At 43.5% G+C, this 20,249-nt stretch overlaps 1 protein-coding gene across 5 annotated transcripts in view; it reads left to right on the top strand.

Annotated features, from left to right (window-relative positions):
* Positions 1-20,249, top strand: part of UTRN (utrophin) — a 593,146-nt gene that overhangs the window by 501,536 nt on the left and 71,361 nt on the right. For all 5 annotated transcript variants that reach the window (XM_075554433.1, XM_075554432.1, XM_075554428.1 and 2 more), the window contains exons 61-62: positions 9,209-9,410; positions 16,613-16,698. In XM_075554433.1, coding sequence (XP_075410548.1) covers positions 9,209-9,410; positions 16,613-16,698 — 288 coding nt within the window. The remainder of the gene's footprint in view (positions 1-9,208; positions 9,411-16,612; positions 16,699-20,249) is intronic.

Below are 20,249 nucleotides of genomic sequence, written 5' to 3'. Positions count from 1 at the left end.
GGAGGCAGCAGTGCATTTGTATCAACAGGGTACCAGTTGTCAGTAATACACTTCTAGATGGAGAAACAGATGGATCCATTCGGCATTTTCTTTAGTTGGCTCTCTTCAGCCTCAGGAGGGTGGGCATGGGAACTTGACCCTGTTGGTTCATCTTTTCAAACTTGAGAGGACACGAGAGAGAAGCCCCTCTACCCTCTGAAGGTGATGGGGTTTAGGAGTGCCCAGGTGCAGGGTGCTGATTGTATCTGGGTTTACGCCTTCCAGGTGATGTTCTTAGAACCACACCTGGTCTCTTCTCTCCCCGCGGCCTTCTGCTCCCACCTTCTTTCCAACTGGGGCCTTGGCCACTCGCCAAGCTCATCTATTGATGATTAAGCGACTCCCTCCTGTGCAGCCTTTTCTGTTGACTCGCAATGCCGTGACCCGCCCTCCGCAATTGTCTGTCTCCCAATAGTGTTAAACATTTACTTCTTGTGGAACTGTTCACAAGCTAATTCCACCTGCCTCAACTTTTCCCCAGAATTTTACGATGGCTTGTTAACGGCAGCAGCTTCTCTCATTGAGCGGTCTGTGCTTGTCTGTGGGTGATAGGAGGGTGCTGGGAGGGGTGCCTTGTCTCTCTTGGGAAAGGACGAAGGACAGAGGTTGCTGCTCACCTTGTGAACATCCCCACCCAGCACAGTGCCCGCTGTCCTTGTTCCATCACTGTCCGTTCATATGGATTGGGCACAAGGTAAAATAGCAGGGGGACCTTGTATGCGCGCTGAACACCTTACATTCATAGCAGGGACACAAAGAAGTTACCTGTTTACAGCAGATTCCTCTTGCACAGAGAATGGGTTGGCTTTGCCTCCAGGAATCTCTGCATCCAAGAAACACGGCCCACAATGTCCAACACGCTCCCCGGCCCACAATGTCCAACACGCAGTTCTGGCTGCAGGTCGACAGGGCAAGCCCTGTGTCCTGTTCTTTCTGCGCAGAGAGCTCTTGGCCTCGCTCTTCTTGCTTACGCGCTTCCCACAGCTGGCACTTTCTCCTCTGTTAGGCCTCAAGTTCAATGTTGCCCACGTCTAGACTCTAGGCTTTTTTGGCTGCTCTAAAATCCATCACTGCTGATGTCCCATGTCTTTGTGCCCTGCCTTTTTTTTTTTTTTTGCTTAACACTTAACATGATTAAAAAAAAAATTTCAGTGTGATGAGATATACAGCAAAGCATAGGCCCGCCCAACAGTTTCTACATGCACAGTTCATGGGTCGTGGTGACATATCAGTGTGCCACCGTTCTCTCGTTGCTACCCATATTGTTTTCCCCCAATAACTTGGACTCTCCACCCACTTGAAGTTCTCATCTGTGTTTTTGTTACAGTTGTTTATTTGATCTCATACAGACAGTTCTTTAAAAGAGCACAGGGCTTAAAGTAAACATTGTAATTTGTGGTTTAGTTTAAAGATGCCATTATGGGATAGTTTTGAGTCAAAGCATCAAAGCTGGTTCTAGGCAGTACATCATTTTTAATGGTATCTTTATGATTACCTGGGTCCATAAATAAGGAGACCTAGTGGTGGTGTGGGTCAGGCATTGGGCTGCTAACTGCAAGGTTGATTGTTCAAACCCACCAACTGCTCCTTGGGGGAAAGACGAGGCTATCTGCTCTTATAAAGATTTACTAAGAAACCCTATATAGCAGCGGTTCTCAACCTGTGGGTCGAATGACCCTTTGGAGGTCGAATGACCCTTTCACTGGGGTCACCCGATTCCTAACAGTAGCAAGATGACAGTGATGAAGTAGCAATGAAAATAATTTTATGGTTTGGGGGTCACCACAACATGAGCTGTATTAAAGGGTCATGGAATTAGGAAGGTTGAGAACCCCTGCTCTAGAGGGTTAGTGGAAATCAAATGACTTGGTGGCACTGGTTTGGTTTGGTCTCCCAAAAGCTATATGGGAATGGAGCACTGATGGCATAGTGAAATACATGTTGAGCTGCTAACCCCAAAGTCAGCAGTTCAAACTCACCAGCTGCACTGTGGGAGAAAGGTGAGGCTGTCTTCTCCAGTGTGGATGTGCAGCCTTGGAAAGAGGTATCCACCAAAATAGGTGTATAAGAAGGCATTCAGCAACGTGGTTCATAGTAAAAGTGATTTTGTTTTGGAATATTTATAAATGTGATTTGCAGTAGCAGGACAACTAAGTGGCTGAATCTTAGAATTATAAGGTTGAATTATAAATACCAAATTTATATGGTTCAATTGAATTGATTTATAGGGGTATCATTAAAGAGGTTTTACAAGTGGCTTTAAAGGGATTGGCAGTGTTCTATTTCTTTATGTAATAGATTAGGAGGTGCTTTTTCTATTATTCTTTGAATTACATATATATTATACATATTTAATGTCCTGTATTTACTGATGCTGTGTGATAGGAAGTAAAAGAAAGGGAAAAAATACTTTCAGAGCCGGGACAGAGTCTTTGTATCTAAAGCTTCTTTCACAAGAAGGCAGACTGGTCAGCCCTTCACAGCCCTTTCAGGCACACAGGGCTAGTCACATGACTGACCAGGCAGACTTGGCTTAGTAAGAAGTCAGGCACCAGTTTGATTCAGGGAACAGCATGTCATGTTGTCTGAGTGGAGAACTTGGTGTCTAAGTCGTGGGACCGGTTGTGAAGATCATGGTCTTTCTTACATGAGTCTGAAGGCCGTCATCCCAGATCTTCATCAGCGAGTGCTTCAAGTCCTCCTCACTTTCAGCAAGGTTGTATCATCTGCATATCGTGGGTTGCTAATACGCCTACTTGCAAACATAACAACTGGACCAGTCGGTAACCTCCTGATAAATGGAGAAAATATTGAAGTTGTCAAGGATTTTGTTTTGCTGGGATCCACGGTCACTGCTTATGGCAGCAGCAGTCAGGAGATCAAGAGATGCATTGCATTAGGGAAATCTGCTACACAGACTGCTTTAGAGTGGTGAAAAGCAAGCATGCTACTTTGAGGTCTGTCCTGCGTCTGACACAAGCCATGGTGTTTTCTTTTTTAATTTTATTAGGGGCTCATACAACTCTTATCATAATCCATACATACATTCATTGTATAAAGCACATCTGTACATTCATTGCCCTCATCATTCTCAAAACATTTGCTCTCCACTTAAGCCCCTGGCATCAGGTCCTCATTTTTTACTCTCTCCACCCCCCCCCCCAGCTCCCCATCCCTCATGAACCCTTGATAATTTATAAATTATTATTTTGTCATATCTTGCCCTGTCAATGGCTTCATATGCATGTGAAAGTTGGATCTTGAATAAGGAAGTCCCTAGAAGAACCGGTGCATTGGAATTGTGCTGGAGAAGAATCCTGAAATACCATGGACTGCTAAAAGGACAAACCAATTTGTCTTCAAAGAAGTATGTCCTTAGAGGCAAGGATGGCAAAACTCCGTCTTGTGTACTTTGAACATGTTGACAGGAGAGACCAGTCCTTGTGGAAAGACACCATGCTTGGGAGAGGAGCAGTGGAAAAGGAGGAGGCCCTCAAGGGGACGGACGGACACCGTGGCCGCAGCAGTGGACTCGAGCACAGGAACCATTGTGAAGATAGGGCAGGCCGAGCAGTGTTGCGTTCTGTTGGATGGGGTCACTATGGGGCGGAACCAATATGATGGTACCTAACGACAACAGTATATCAACGACAACAGTATATCAAGATTTCTAAACTTACTTTACCTCCTTCCCCCTTTTAGGAAAAAAGTTACTCAGTGTCTCAGGGCCCTGGCAATGAAAAACTTCAGTACTTTAGCCCATAATCCAGGATAAAGTATACAAGAGGTACATACCCTCCCCACTCCCCCCCAAAAAGAAAACAGCTCTGCTGGGCTTAGCTTTTGTAGTACCCCTTTTTCCTGCTACCAGAGCATTGAGCAACTTGCTCTGAGTTAGTGCTCCCAGTGGCGTCTGCTGGAAAGGGTCTCTGGTCACAGTGAATTTTTTTACAAAAGCAGTTTCGCTGGAACCTTAACAGCTGATATTTAAGAGAACAGCATGCAGCTGTGAAATTTTGTTTCCTCCTCAGGAAAAAATGCCCCAGAAACTGTTGTGATGCTGAACACAGCATGCAAGCACAGCACTGTGGGAAAAACTCAAGTGCAGCAGTGTTTTTTTTGTTGTTGTTCAAAAAAAATGAAGTATCAATTGATGACAAACCTTGTTCTGGATGTCTGTCAGTTTCCCAAATGGATGATAATATGGACTTGTAGTACATTTGGAGTTGATTCCATCAGGTCACACTGTTAATCAAGCTTTTTATTTAGAGGTTCTGAAACAATTGTATAACAGTGTGCGATTAAAAAAAAAAAAGCCTTTGGGCCTCCACTCAAGTACTCCCTCAATGCAAGAATACTTTCTTCTATTAAATTGGCATTCTATGATGCTCACCTTCCTGACACAACCACTGAAGACAAAGCGGGTGAATAAGCAAATGTGGTGAAGAAACTGATGGTGCCCGGCTATCAAAAGTTATAGCATCTGAGGTCTTAAAAGCTTGAAGGTAAACAAGCAGCCATCTAGCTCAGAAGCAACAAAACCCGCATGGAAGAAGCACCCTAGCCTGTGTGTTCATGAGATGTTGAAGGGATCAGGTATCAGGCATCATCAGAACAAAAAAATCTTACTGTAGTGAATGATGGGGGGAGTGAGGAGTGGATACACAAAGCCCATTTGTAGGCCACTGGAGATCCCCTTGCAGAGGGGTCTCGGGGAGGAGACGAGCCAGACAGGGTGCAATGTAGCAATGATGAAAAATACAACTTTCCTCTAGTTCCTAAATGCTTCCTTCCTCTACACGGTCATGATCCCAATTGTACCTGCAAGTCTGGCTAGACCAGAGGATATACACTGGTACAGATAGGAATTGGAAACACAGGGAATCCAGGGTAGAGGATTCCTTCAGGACCAGTGGTGTGAGTGCGATACTGGGAAAGTAGAGGAAGGGTGGATTGGAAATGGGGAACTGATTACAAGGATCTACATGTGACCTCCTCCCTGGAGGACGGACAACAGAAAAGTGGGTGAAGGGAGACATCAGACAGAGCAAGATATGAAAAATTACTGATTTATAAATTATCAAGAGTTCATGAGGAGTGGCGAGCGAGCGGGGAGGGAGGGGGAAAATGAGGACCTGATGCCAGGGGATTAAGTGTAGAGCAAATGTTTTGGGAACGATGAGGGCAATGAACGTACAAATGTGCTTTACGCAATTGATGTATGTATGGATTGCGACAAGAGTTGTCTGAACCCTTAATAAAATGATTGAAAAAAAAGGCCTGGTTTGTGGCAGACAGGAGATTGTTTTTGGCACCATGACAATGCACCTACTCATGCAACCATCTCCGTGCTCCAGTTTTTGGCAAAAACCAACATACCTCTCTTGCCCCACGCACCTTGCTCACCTGACTTTGCTCTGTGTGACTTCTTTTTGTTTCCACAAATGAAGAAGGACATGGAAAGAGAGTGATTTGAAAGGACAATGATTTGACGACATAGAAGAGGTGAAGAAACAAAATCAGGGAGGTGTTGTCAAGTCATCCAACATGAGTTCGAAAAAGGTCTCCAAGAATGAAATTGCACATCTGACAAATGTGTAAAGTGTAATGGAGAGTGCTTTAAAGGTGATAAGGTTGATTTATAAAAAAATTAAATACATAGCTTTTTTTGGAGGGCACCAGTAGAGAATTCCAGAGGGTTTTTTGGGGGTTACCCCCTAATAGATATCTGCTTTTGTAAGTCGCCTGTATCATCTACTTAGGGAAACATTGCTTAGGTACTGACTTACACTCATTTTGGGTATAGTTCACGGATCTTTTTTCATAAACTATTTCTGAATCCTTGTGTCCATTTTCCTGATACTGGTATAGTGTTATTTTTAATGTTTGATATTATTTTGCCTAGGATGGGGGGGGGTGGCTATAATACCATTTTCTGTGTCATGGAAGTTTGGAGATCAAGACAGATGTGTGCTTTAGATAATATCCAAGATAGATTGAAGATCAGCGGGAAGAGGCAGAAGGTAACCCAGGCTGGGCTGCAGAGGTAGGAGAGGAGGTGAGTTAGGGACGTGTGTAGTTCTGCCTGGAGCCGGGGGGATGGCTGTGGGATGATAGTTGGTAAATTATGGAGGTGAAAAAGAGAGACGTCGGCTATCTCAGGATTTCAGACTCGTGGCCTGTAGAATATTGTAATAGAATTGCCCTATCTTAACAAGAAACTATGACACTTATTTGTGATGTGGTAAGGTCCTGAAAGATGGTGCCCTAATTAGGACCTAGGCACCAGGCATGTGGATCAGAGTAGATCAAATAGAATTTAGAGTTAATGTCATGAAGGTGAACACAGGCTTGTGGTGTGGAAATGTCAGATAGCAAGCCCTGAGTACCACTGATACAGTGTCTGGAGGGGTGGGGAAATCCATCATCTTTCGGTTGCATTTTGTCTGTGATACCCGGCAAAGTTGAGTTAGGACAGATGCTGAGGCGGAACGGCCAAACAGATAAAGAATCGGGAGGAGAGTGGCCGACTTGGAAGGTGCTCGCTACTGCAGAACAGGAGCATGACAATGCGCTGCCAGGTGACTCCCTCTGCTTCTTGTGTGGGTGAAAGAAAAAGACTGAACACAATTGGAAAATAGTCCTGTGGGTTGTTTCTTGTACCCCGATGACTGAGCTGTCATTTGTCTTCCTTTGGAACAGAGAAAATGATAATTTTCCGTGGTTTAAATGTAGTCGGTTCTTTCAAGGTGGTACATGTGACACTTTTCAGGAAGATGGATGCCTGGCTCAGGCATCGGGACCAAGTGTCAGAGTGAATCACTAAGAACTGAAGGCATGAATCCGCTGTGAGTAGCGGCAAATCCAGATCACAGCGCACCCCTCTCTCCCCTGTATTTAGCACAGGAGACTTCTCTGAGAGAAAGACAAGGACAGCCTGATCCAGGAAATGATCTTCTTGGAATGTCTTCTCTTGTCTCTTGATGTGGGGACACAGTAGCAGTTCTTTGTCCCTGGCACAATTAGTGTTGCGATTCAGAAAGGGGAGAGCAAGTGTGGCTTGTTTGGAAGGTGGTTTGTGTCTGTGGGGGAGTTTGGCCTTCCCTTTGTCAGACCCCGTGAAGGAGGAATTTGTGGAGTGCCCCTGCGCCCTAGAAGCTTGAAATGAAAGCTGTGTGAAGTTCCAAGAAACAAGGTGAAAACAAGCAGCTGTGGAGAGGCAGTGCCCACTCCTCTGTTTCCCAATAGAATTGTGCTTCACAAGATTTTCAGTGGCTGGTTTTACATAGGCAAATGTGGTAGTTAACATAAACTGTTGTCAGTTTGCTAGGATTAAGAGTGAAGGGGTGGAGTTTAGCCTGTCAATCAGGTAACAGTTTGATGACCTCATTTGGAGGTACTAAGGAGATAAATAGCTCACTGGAGGCGGGACACATGCTCAGTCCCTGCAAGACATTGCAGCTGACAAGACACATGGAGCCAGGCTAGTGCCCTCAGCTGGAAGAGCTACATGGAGACACCTGCCAGCACTGAGATGCTTACAATGCCACTGGATCCACAAGACTTCCCATCCACTGGCCTGTGATCGTCCTGTATTCAACATCATTGCATGTGTTTCATGAGTCTGAAGAGGAATTTATAGGTTGGTATCGGACATATGGGCTAATATAAGACTTGGGAACTTGATCTGGACTAGGCTGGCATGTTTTCTCAATATGCAATTGCTCTTGTGTATAAAGCTCTTTCTTCTACACCTATGGGTGTCTATGGATTTCTCTAGTCTACCCAGACTAGCACAGAAAGATAGCCAGGCCTTTCTCTCACAGCGTCTCTGGCTGCACTCGAACCTCCAGCTGTTTACACAGCAGCTGGTTGAGCCAGTTGACGCTCTGCCCCGTCCAGAATCCACAGAGGCTTGTGACACAATGAAACTTCTAGGTGGTTCTTAGATTTTTTTTTTTCCTCTTCAGATTCATTTGGAGCATGCCCAGGTTCATTTTGCTCTAAGCCTAAGTTTTGCCAACGATACAATCCACATCTCTAGGAAATGGACTAGATTTTTATCGTGACCTATGTGGAGCCTCATAAACACCCCCCACCACCCTGGTCTCTTTCTCTTATCTTTTAAAAATATTTTTTCTCTGTTGAGAAATTGTTTAAACCACTTTAGTGCACATATTTTTTAAAGCATTTCTGTTTCATTGTAGATAATTTGGGGGGAAAACCAATCATTATTAGGTGTGAAAAGCTGCTGGTGTGGACATGTTCCATGAACAGTTTTTAAAATGCAAACTGAATGATTAGTCAGTGGCTACAATGAAAAATGAAGCTATTTGTTCATTTTATTTTACCTGTCAAATTTGTCACATTCGTTATGAAACGTCCTTCATCAGACAAAGAAGTAGTAGTCGGTTTTGTTAGAAATAACACGTTCTCCTCAACTTTTGGCCCATCGACCTTACTCTGTTGTGGGCACGTGGATGTGCTGCCACCTGGGCCTGCTACTGCAGGTGTTCTGGCATTAGGAGTCAGGATGGAGACAGATATCAAGGCCCCCAAAGGCTGTGGGTGAATCCTGCACTGTGAGCCTCTGTTCATCCAGTGGAGTCAGATATGGTCTGTATGCTGAAGCATCATGGGAAATAACCCAGGGCCGAGCCAGACAGTGAGGGCCTCAAGTATCATATTTGGCTCAACAGACACTAGAGAACTGCAGATTTTGCAAAGACCCATTGTTTTCACCAAACATCTTGCACAGGAACGTCACGTCTCAGGGCATACAGGCGGCACTTGGCTGAAGAACCAGTCATTTGTAGCAATATCAAGGATGAGTTGGGAAGTACAGTTGGGTCCAATTACCCCTCCAGAATGAACTGCCATCGAGGCAATTCTGACTCATGGTACCTTGGAGGACAGAGTAGACCTACCTCAGTGGGTTTCCGAGACTAAATCTTTACGAGGTACAAAACCACATCTTTCTCCCCAAGGGCAGTTCCAAAAACTGTTGACCCGTGATTCGCAGCCAACACATAACCCCTGAAGCCACCAGAGCACCTACAAAGGAGAGATTCTTGACTCGAAGAATCACAACAACTACTTGAGACTGGCAGTGGTTTTGTTCTCGTGTAATGAATGCGTGTGTTCTTTTTCTCCCCCTCCGCCTGATTAGTGGACCTCTTGGAGCTCAGTACGACAGACGACGTTTTCAGACAGCATAAGCTGACCCAGAACGAGCAGCTCCTCAGTGTCGCAGATGTCATCAACTGTCTGACCACCACGTACGACGGGCTCGAGCAAGTTCACAAGGACCTGGTCAACGTGCCCCTCTGCGTGGATATGTGTCTGAACTGGCTGCTCAATGTGTATGACACGTAAGTGTCGGCTTTGCCCTTTCAAATGTGATCGTTGAATGGAATGGGATGGCCCCAGAAAGTGCCTGATCTCAAAGGTGAATTAAAAAAAAATGGATAGGTACATTCAAATTACCTTTTCCACGGGAAATACTTATGTAAATTGTTGAAAAGGAATGATTTTCCAATTCGTTGAGCTCTTAACCCAGCAAAGGAACGAAAAAGGACCGTGTATATAGTAAGATTTTGCTTCAGCTTATAAAGACTGCTACGGTTGTTGCTTTTACTCCTCTCTTTTGTAAATGACGGCATACCCGGCGTCACAGCTGCTAGCATTTTTCTGTATGAAAGCAAAGCCCAGTTTCCTTTGTGTTCTTCCAGGATGACTTACCCTATTCCTTCTTCTACTGGACAAAACGGTGTCTTTCTGGTTGTAACGTCAAGAAATCAATTTGGCTCCACACATTCGGCTCTTCAGTGTCTGGATGACAACTTGACAGTGATTTTGACTGGCAATTAATGGCTTCAATGTGTTGTTGGTTGTATTTATCTCAGTGGTGGTTAGATGCATACATGATGTTTTAAATAATTTATGCTATCAAATAGTCTCCTATCTCGGATTTAATTAGGTGCTCACTGACTGGGTTACATATAGCACTCTCAGCTTCTCTGCAAAACTCAGTTGCCATTAATTTGGACAATGCCTTTTGTGAACTAATCAATTCTCGAAAGACCTGCTGTGAGCTGATATTTCTGCAACAGTAGGAATTATTCATTTTTTAGTAGGGGGCTAAAATATGCAAAGATGAAATAAAAAAAGTCGAGCCATTGCTTTTTCTCACACTAAAACTCATTTTCTATGAAGTAGCTGAATGAATAGTTGTGTCGACCAGCCTTTTATTTGCTTTAGAGAAAAAGGAGAGAGGCACTAGTTTATAAACGCCCACATTTAGCAGCTAGTGGATTCTGAATTCGAAGTAAATGATGATTAAATTGCTTTACAGATAGTTCAGCTAAAACATTGTTTTTATTAGGAAAATATTTTCCCATATTGACAAATATAACCAAAAAAATCAGTCAGCATTGTGTGCTGAGGGCTCTTAAAAACTCACAAAACAGGTAGTTTGAGTGTTTCTATTGCTTTAGTGAATATTGGACGTAATACTTACATGGGAAGGAAGCAGTTTGGGAGCTGTTGTGATCCTTGTTCTAGGTAATTGGTTAAATGGTGGCATTTTTCTGCTTTCATCATCAAACATGGACACATGGGAATGCTATTCTTAGATACTTTATTATTTAGAAAGACAATATCTTGAAATGTCTCCATTAAAAAATAACCAATTGAAGCTATATTATTTCTTATTTAGAAAGACAATATCTTGAAATGTCTCCTCCTTCATTAAAAAAGAAAAGAACCAATGAAAGCCATAATTCTTGGCTCAAAGGGATGCAGCAAGGACCACGCTGGCTCAGAGGGGTGTGCGGTCATTCTGACTATTAGTCTCAGATCCGGGCAGTGCTGCTGTCAGTTGCCATTAGCTTGGTTCTGAGTGGTGGCTGTCCTGTGAGTAACACAATGAATTGTTGCCCAGCTCCAGCATATCCTCATGATCTTTGGTATGTTTAAACCCATTCCTTGAGACTTGTATCCGTCCTGGATGGCTTTTCTCATTTCCGTTGATGTTCTATTTTACCAAACACAATGTTTTTTTTCTAAAGATTACTTCTTCATGGTGACGTGCCATCAGATACTATTACACAGTAATCTCAGCTGGGCAGAGTATAAATCAGGCAAGCTTTGACAAATATCTCTGATGACTTTGGCATGTGCATTGATCTGACCAAAGTTATTGACTCCTTTCAAGCCATACTTCCCTTTGAGAATCTGAGGGAAACCGATCTACTCCTTCCAAAGCACCAGGAAACGTATGGACCTTCATGAAATGTGGAGACCTTGGGAATGACACAATGATCTAATCCATCCTCTCATCAGCTATTCTGACACTCAATCATTAACTGTTTTTTTTATTCCCTTATTTTGTGTAGTGTGATGCAGCCAGTACTTCTGTTTTCCGCTTCAACCGCTCTTGGAATAGTGAGTGACACACTCTCTGGATCATAGACATCTAGCACTAGCAGGACTGTGGATATTGTCCATTCTGCCCTCCTTATTCTACTGATTGAGATACTGATTCACTGAAACAAGAGCGTGTACCCGGCGGCACCCATTGCATGTTAGTAGTAGATAGAGAATGACAGTTCTGGAATTGGGGTAATCACTTGATTATTCCCAGCATGTTTCCATACCTTGGAGAAAGAGTACTTTATCGACTCTTTTAAATAGACTGCGTCTTACTCCTTTAGCTGGTTTCACTGTAGTGATTTATGTGTCGCTGTAGTGTTGGAAGCTTTGCTGCTGGCATTTCAAATACCAACAGGGTCACCCACAACGAAGAGGTTTTAGTAAGTTCCAGACTAGGACAGACTAGGAAGAAGATGTGGCAGTCGACTTCTAAACCATCTGACCTCTGACAAACCTTATGAATATCAGTGAAACATATATGGTAGTAATGCCAGAAATGAGCCCCTTAGGTGGGAAGGCACTCCAAGTATGATCAAGGGGTGGGTTGGGCTGAGCTGCTTCATGAAAGTAGAAAATCCAAAACCAGACCTACTGCTCTTGAGTCCATTCTGACTCATAGTGACCCACCCTGTATAGCATGTCCAAGACTACCGATCTTCACAGTTTCAGTGTAGTCACCCTTACTGACTTGGATGCAGGTAAAGCTGTCAGGATCTTCATTTGCTGATGGGGCACAGTTCATACTTTGAGAAGACATAGCTGCAAACACTCATGAAGAATTGTGAAGCTAGGAAGTGGACGTCACGCCGAGTCAAGTCGAAGGTCAATGAGAAAGAGGAAGGCCCTCAACAGCATGGATGGACACTGCCTGGAGCACTGGGATAAGCCTGACAACCCCTGTCGGACCAGGCAGCGTTTCCTTCTGTTCTACATGGAATCACTAGGGGGCAGAACCCACTTTTGGGCACCTAGCGTCAACAACAGCAAACTATACTTTTTTTCTTTTTGAATTTTATTTTCACATGTATTTCCCAACTGCCACCAAGTCAGTTCCGAGTCATAGGATCAGGTTAAACTGCCCTGTGAGTTTCTATGGTTGTAAACCACTGTAGGAGCAGAACGCCTTCACTTTCTCCCAAGGAGCAACTGGTGGTTTTGAACTGCTGATCTTGCAGTTGGCAGTCCATCTTGTAGTCCACGACACCACCCAAGCCACTAAGGACCTCCTCTTAATGCCCTACACTTTGTTGGGGACCGGGACTCTGTCTTCACCTGCGGTGGGTGACAAGGCATCAGAGCCCCACTGCTGGCCACTGTGTGTGACTTGGCAGCAACTTCTTATCCGTTGGCATCTCAATTTCTCATCTGAAAAATTGAGATAAAAATATCTTGTCCGCCTGCCACATAAAAGGTGACCGGGAAGGGCAAATGCACTAATGTATGTATAAAAAAAAGAGTTCATATGCTATAAAGATAGAGTTGGTTCCCTTTTTGAATTCACAGCTCTGCTAAGTTGTCATCTTCCAAGGTTAAACATGTCTTCATTTCCCAATATTCCTTCTAGATTTAATGGAAATTATGTACTTAAATCATGATTTGAAGGAATAGCCTGGAGCAATCAGGTTAAATATTTTGTCCCCACAGAAAATTGTAACCTTGTTTACTGCTGTGTTAAATCGTGTTCTCTTCCCGTATTCCAAGATGCATATAATTTCAATTTTATAACTTGCATATCTTTCCAGTTAAACGCTTTCAAGTGTCCCTTACATAAACTATCAGGGAATTACAGCCATACAATATTTTAGTGCCTCCTGATTGTCTCTCTCATACAGACATGTTACTTAGCAGGCAAGCCCCCTATCACCTGGCCTCATATAACCTGTACACCTTTATCAGCCCCATAGCCTTGATGAGCCTGGTCGCAGGTGTTCACACACCTGCCTCTGTGCCCGTGCTCGGGCTTTCCCTGTGACACTCAGATTGCTGCCTGGAGCAGTCCAGCGGGGACCTGCTTTCAAGATCCGGTGTTAGGCTTCTCTCTTTTATTACTTGTTGTGAAACTAATGATATCCCAGCCACTGTGCTCTTGCACTTGATTTATTTCCATAAAAATCGGTCTTGTCTTTTTAAATGATTCTCTGGTTTTCTGTCTTGTTACCTCCCCAGCTAGTCAGTGAGCTGCTTACTTGCAGGCACAACGGTGGGATCAGATACGCCTTTACAAATGTTGACCGGGCGGTGAACGGTGCCGGGCACACTCAGCAGTCTTCTTGATGATGCTCCTTTCTTGCTCTGCTGCCATAGGCTGCGGTCCGCATCTATAATGCACATAATGGGATAGTTTCTCCCTTCCACCATTGATTTGTCCTGAGCCACGTTCAGCTTCAAGTCTTTTTAAAAAATTATTTTATTGGGGGCTCATACAATTCTTATCACAATCCATACATACATCCATTGTATCAAGAACATATGTACATTTGTTGCCATCATCAGTCTCAAAACATTTGCCTTCTACTTGAGCCCTTAATATTGGCTGCTCATTTTCCCCCTCCCTCCCACTGCCCCCTACCTCATGAACCCTTCTTAATTAATAAATTATTACTATTTTGTCATATATTACACTGTCTGATGTCTCCCCCACCTTCTTCTCTGCCGTCCCTCCCCCAGGGAGGAGACCATACATAGATTCTTGTAATCAGTTTCCCCTTTCTACCCCACATTCTCTCCACCCTCCAGGCATCGCCACTCTCACCACTGATCCTGAAGGAGTCATCTGCCCTGGATTCCCTGTGTTTCCAGTTGCTATCTGTACCTATGTAAATCCTCTGGTCTAGCCAGACTTGTAAGGTAGAATTGGGATCATGATAGTGGGGGGAGGAAGCATTTAAGAACTAGAGGAAAGTTATATGTTTCATCATTGCTACCTGCACCCTGACTGGCTCATCTCCTCCCCACAACCCTTCAGTAAGGGGTGTCGGTTGGCTACCAGCTTCAAGTCTTAATCCATTGACACACCCTTTTGTTATATTCTGTGGATCCACTGATTGTGTTTTGAGAATAAAAATTTGAGTTTTGAAGGGAAGAAAACATAATTAGTTTACATTTGGTCATTAGAAAAGGTCTCATGACATAAAGTAGAAACGTATAGCATGGCTGTTAAGTTTACGGTTATTTTGAAGCTAGTGCTTCTACAATTATGGGAAACTAAGCTGTATATTAATTTAGAAATTATTGTAATGACTGTTCACCTATTTAGGAATTATTTTTCATGTCAATCTGTATACATAGTAAGGACGTTCAAGAAATGGGTTGAAAGTGATTGTGTCTAGATTGTAAACTCTGTTATGAAGAGACTGTTTAGACAGTATATTTTACCAACCCCTAAGCAAGTTTTTCTTACATATTTCACACCTTTGTGTCATAGCACCTAGACAGACGTTTGCTTCCATATCTATAATTTGAGAATGTAAGAATGTATATTATTATTAATACTACTACTACTAAAAACTCAAAATCAAATGCACTGCTGTCAGTACTGACCCATAGCCACTTATGTTGAAGTTTAGCCCCCTGGATGTCGCACATAGTTAAGTGCTCAACTGCTATCTGACATGTTGGCATTTCCAATTCTCCAAGAGATGCCTTTGAATAAATGGCTGCTGGTGTGCTTCTGAAGGGAGAACCTTGAAAATCCCTGTGGGGTGACCCTCACTTTAACAGCAACTCAGTACAACATAGGTATCCAGATGTATTTGGCCTACTGCCCCCTTCTCAGGGGAAAAAAATCACTCAGTGCCCCTCTGACAAAGGAGAACTCTTAGACTACAGCCTATAATCCAGGATAAAGTGTAGGTATCTGCTTTTACAGCCCTCCTGGATTGTTCCAATGCCCCAAGAGGCAGTATGGCCCAGTTTGAGAAACAGTGAACCACAGCCAACAACGAGAGTGCGGTTACGTGTTCTTTTGAATGGCATACATGAATAAGCATGATGATGTACCAGGTTGCTTCAAATGGAAAAAATTCCATGATCTCTCCATTCTATTTTCCACAAACTTTTTGAAGCTCCTTCATATTGATGTAGTTTGCAATACGTTTACTGGTTGGTTTTAAGCGTATCATTGTATTGAGAAACTGTGTTGTAAGCAAATAAAATTAACTAGCTAGACTGGAAAATGCATCTGAACTTCAAACAACTAGGATACCAATAAAGGCCTTTGTGTTGCGCCACACAGCCCCCCCCCCCCCCCCCGACTCTACTCTTCATTCCCTTTTTCTCCATTCCCAGGGTCTAGGATAGTGGCAGTCATTTGGTTGACAATTCATAGAATTCCTTTTAACTGATGGAATTTAAAAAAAACAAAACTCTGTGCTTACAAAAACAGGTTTGTTTGTTTGTTTGTTTTTTCCCAGTCCACTTATATGTAGAATTGAAATGATCTCCCGTGTGCATCGTATGAGACTATTCCCTAATGTTCATTAATTAATACATTTTGTACTTAGTTAAAATTTTATGCTTCCCCAAATAGAATTCTGCACCTGTCTCTTTGAGAACATTGAATCTTAATTTATGAAATAGTAATTTATTCAAACTGTTTTGACAGAGGCCAAAATAAATGGTGACAATACATTTTAAGTATTTATCAAGCTTTGAAGGCTCAATAAGCTTTAATATTTGGTTGGTATCTAATCAATTGTCTTATATTTGTTTTTAGATGTGGCATTGGAATCACATGTGTGTTCATATATAGTAGCTATCTTAGGTCCTACATGTATCACTTACAGACAACTTTTAGTTATAATATTTATAAATTGAAATATTTTCAGTTCTATAACTATAGTTTCTATCTTGCTTAGTTCATTCTCAATACCTGTGTTTTTGTGTGACTTCAGACTATGTGTTCTTTCATAGTAGATCAAACACATCACTAAAATGTCATGAAGTTACAGAATTGGGTTTCATAACAGCTAATTGTCAAAAGTATAGCTACGGTAAAGGTAAATAGTGAAATTTAGTGATTTCTTTCAAAGATGTGGCTGTTTTTAATGGCTTCTTCTCAAGAAAATGAATATTAAGAAATAACTCATACACTGCTATACTGTTTCAAATATGTCTGACATCGAAATGCTTCTAATTGCAGGGGACGGACTGGAAAAATCAGAGTGCAGAGCCTGAAGATTGGATTGATGTCACTTTCCAAAGGTCTCTTAGAAGACAAATACCGATGTAAGACCATGTCCTACACTAGTAGTATTTTTATCTATAATAAGGCTAAACATTTGTCGGGGATTAATTTTGTAGGATTTGTGTATCATGATCATTTTCATTTTTTAACCTTTATCAGGCATGCACCAAGCCAGACAAACAGTCCTAGTGCCAGCAGGTTGGCATTTGCGTGGAATGGAACTCTGATCATGGGCTCTAGAGTAGAGTTGCCTCGTTAGGGTGAGGACCCACTCCTAATTGTATTGTTTGTAATCCGGAGTCTGATCTCCCCACGGTGTACCATTATAGTTTCCAGATGCCAGCCGAGAAAGTTGATGCTCTGATGGGCTAAGAATCTACCTAGCTGGTAAGTGGTGTGCCTAGCACTAGATTTTTCTGACTGAAGGCCCAAACATTTTCTGTAAACTTCTCATGCTTAAAAAGAGTAATGATAACGAGGTGGATTAGAACCTTTTCGGCATCACTGCTGCGAGCTGCCATGCCATCAGCTCTGACTCACAGGACTCCATGGAGAACAGAAGAAACGGTGCCAGATTTTGTACCACTTATGATTGTTGGCTTGCGTGAGGCCTGTGTTGTAGCCACCGTGTCCATCCGTCTTACTGAAGACTTTCCGAGGCTTGTCGGTCCTACGCTTTACTGAGCATGCATTCCTCTCCAATGACCAGTCTCTTCATAGTAAGCAAATGGGATTCTCAGACGATTCCACTGGTTACATTTTAGAAGTAGAGCTCCAGGCCTTTGTGCCTGATCTGGAAGCTCCTCCCAAACCTGCCCACATGTGTGACTCTCTCTACTGGTGTTTTGAATCCCAGTAGCTAGCCTCCGGCATCGCAGCAGCACACAAGCTACCGCTGTAGGGCAAACTGACAGGTATAAAACCCGAATCAAATTCACTAGCACCGAGTTCTTGCCAATTCATGGCGGCCCTCGAGAACAGGGGCCCTCAACTTTTAAAACAGGGGGCCAGTTCACGGTCCCTCACACCGTTGGAAGGCCGTACTATAGTTAAAAAAACAAAACAAAAACAAACTATGAACAAATTCCTTTGCACACTTAACGAGTTGGCTGCTACACAGGACAGGCAGCAGCAGCAAAAACACCCGGCGGGCCGGATAAATGTCCTCGGCGGGCTGCATGTGGCCCGCGGGCCATAGTTTGAGGACCCCTGCTCTAGGACAAGGTAGAACTGCCCCTGTGAGTTTCCAAGACTGTGACTCTTTAGAAGAGTAGAGAATTGGGCTTTCATAGCAGTGAGCAGATTGATGCTTAACCACTGTGCCACCAGGGCACCTTAGTAGTGACAATCTATAGAGTGGTAATGTTTTTGGAACTCCGTCTACCACATAAATCAGTGGCGCCCTACTAACTGCCAGTTTGTGGAGAGCATCCGTCTTCCTGAATGGGCACAGGGAGCTAGGTGTTCTAATTTCAGTTCTACCACCTGATGGCAGTTTGCTTTAAGGCAGGTGATGTGGCCCCTTTAATCCTGGGAGGCCAGAGGCTTAGGAAGCGGAAATTAGCAAGTTTTCTTCGACTCAGAAGTGAAGCTGACCACTCTTGTTTGGCAGACATTTAGAGACAGATGCCGTAAAAGGGCAAGAGATAGCCCTTGTTGCATAACTGAGAGCAGTGCTGCTCTGTCCCTAAATGCTTCCCTCCTATGAAATACCGTTTGATTTAATTTGGTCCACTCCATGCATATTCCTGAGTGATTCTTTCCAGATCAAAAGGAACCAGTTGCTATTAATTGATTCTGACCCATTGCAACTCCATGCGTGTCAAAACACTATGGTCAGAGCGGATTCTCGTAGACTTAATCTAATCTGCGTGGGGACTCGGCCATTGGATTTGGGGATTCCAGCGCCATCTATAGCCTTCTGCAAAGCAGATGTTCACAATTTAAGCTCTGATGTGGGCATACGTACTGTAAAAGAGTATACACACACACACACTCTCTCTCTTTTAAAGTATATCTATAAAATAGTGTTATTTGGCTGAGGGTATTTGATTTTGAATTCTGGTCTAGAATGTCCCATCTATAGTCTGGCGGATGTATCTGGAAGGAGGGAGGTGGATTGTGTGACATGAAAACCTGATCGTGGGATCAGGAGGTGAGCTTCCTTAGTGGACTGTGAGCCGGGCGACAGCAGCATTGCGCGCGGCTGTTTCGTCTTGTGGCGCTGCTTTTATCCCGGAGCTACTGGGCTCCACCAGCAAAGTTATCAGAAGATGGAGTTTCCACAGCCAAGAAAACCAAAGTTTTCTACAAATAAGAAATGAAAATTTCACGAGAGCATCAGTATACCAAAAGTGAAAGCGTTTGTTTGTTTGGTTTCTAGTGACCTGAGTTCGGGTCTCCTGTGCTCTGGGCAGCGCATAGAATTTGGGTTCTCTGACAGAAACCGTTGTATCAGAATGTGGAATCTATTCTGAAACGAAGGCAACTCATCCTCTAGTTCAGAAGCTTTAAAAAAATGCTTCATTTACTTTCCCAGATCAGTGATTTCCTCCTCCCTCTCTTTTTAAAGCAATGAGCAGGGAATAACCTGAGACCAATTTTTCTTTTTAAAGGAACAATAGAGTGTAACAGTAGGTGGTGGGGGAGGGGGGAGGAAAGAAAAGAGAGTTCTACACCAGGTGATATCTAAACAGAACTTACATGTTTGTCCATGCACACACGTGCTCCTGCACCTCGGAAACACAGGAAATGTGTGCTTCGGCACACAGAGGGCAGCTTATCCCTTTTTCTGTAACAGAAATGCTTTCTACTAATGCCAGGAAGTGTAATACTTAATAAAATTCAATATTAACCCTTCAGATTATGGAAGAAGCAGCAAAGTCCCTGCACTGAGAACTTCTGAGCTTTCCCTCTAATCCGCTAAGCATGCCATTTTAGGACTTAATTACCCAACACCTCTCTAGGGTCAAAATCTTTAATCCAGTTTTTTCCTGAGAGGGCTGGGAAGCTATCGATGTTCTGAGGTCAGGTTGGTTTTCAATTTGACGTCCTCGGCAGCTCCGATTCCAGTCTTGATTTCCCCAGTGAGATGAAAACACATCCTCATTATTATTTGCTTCATTAGAATTAATATTCAAGGTAATTTGCTCTCTGAACTCAACGACAGAGGTGCCTTCGGGTCAGCTGGCATCCACCTGAGTATTGATTTCGACCATGGCCAACATCACCCCTGGGACCCTTCCTTTGCTCTTTGTGCCTTTATGAGAATATCCCTTGATTAAGTTCGACCGGTAGCCTGGCTTTCCTGGTCAGCTCCCTCATCAAAAAGACATCCATGCTGCATCCCTTTCCCCCGGCCAGCTGCATCTCATGGGCCCTGATTGATTGGGATGCAAGTCTTAGATGGCGCCTTTCCTCCGACCCCGTCTCCATGTCTTACCGCTGCTGCTCATCTCCAGCTGCGGCACCAAAGCACACAGTTTCCAGAAGAATTGAGGACTGTGCCAAAGTGTTAAGGCTCCCCCCCCCACCCTTATGCCGTGTGAGTGATTTTGTCTTCACAGATTGTAACCTAGTTCTCTCCCTCAAA

The sequence above is a fragment of the Tenrec ecaudatus genome, chromosome 7, assembly GCF_050624435.1.
Source record: "Tenrec ecaudatus isolate mTenEca1 chromosome 7, mTenEca1.hap1, whole genome shotgun sequence".
In the NCBI taxonomy this organism is placed as follows: domain Eukaryota; kingdom Metazoa; phylum Chordata; class Mammalia; order Afrosoricida; family Tenrecidae; genus Tenrec; species Tenrec ecaudatus.
This window is presented reverse-complemented; position numbering and strand designations above follow the sequence as displayed.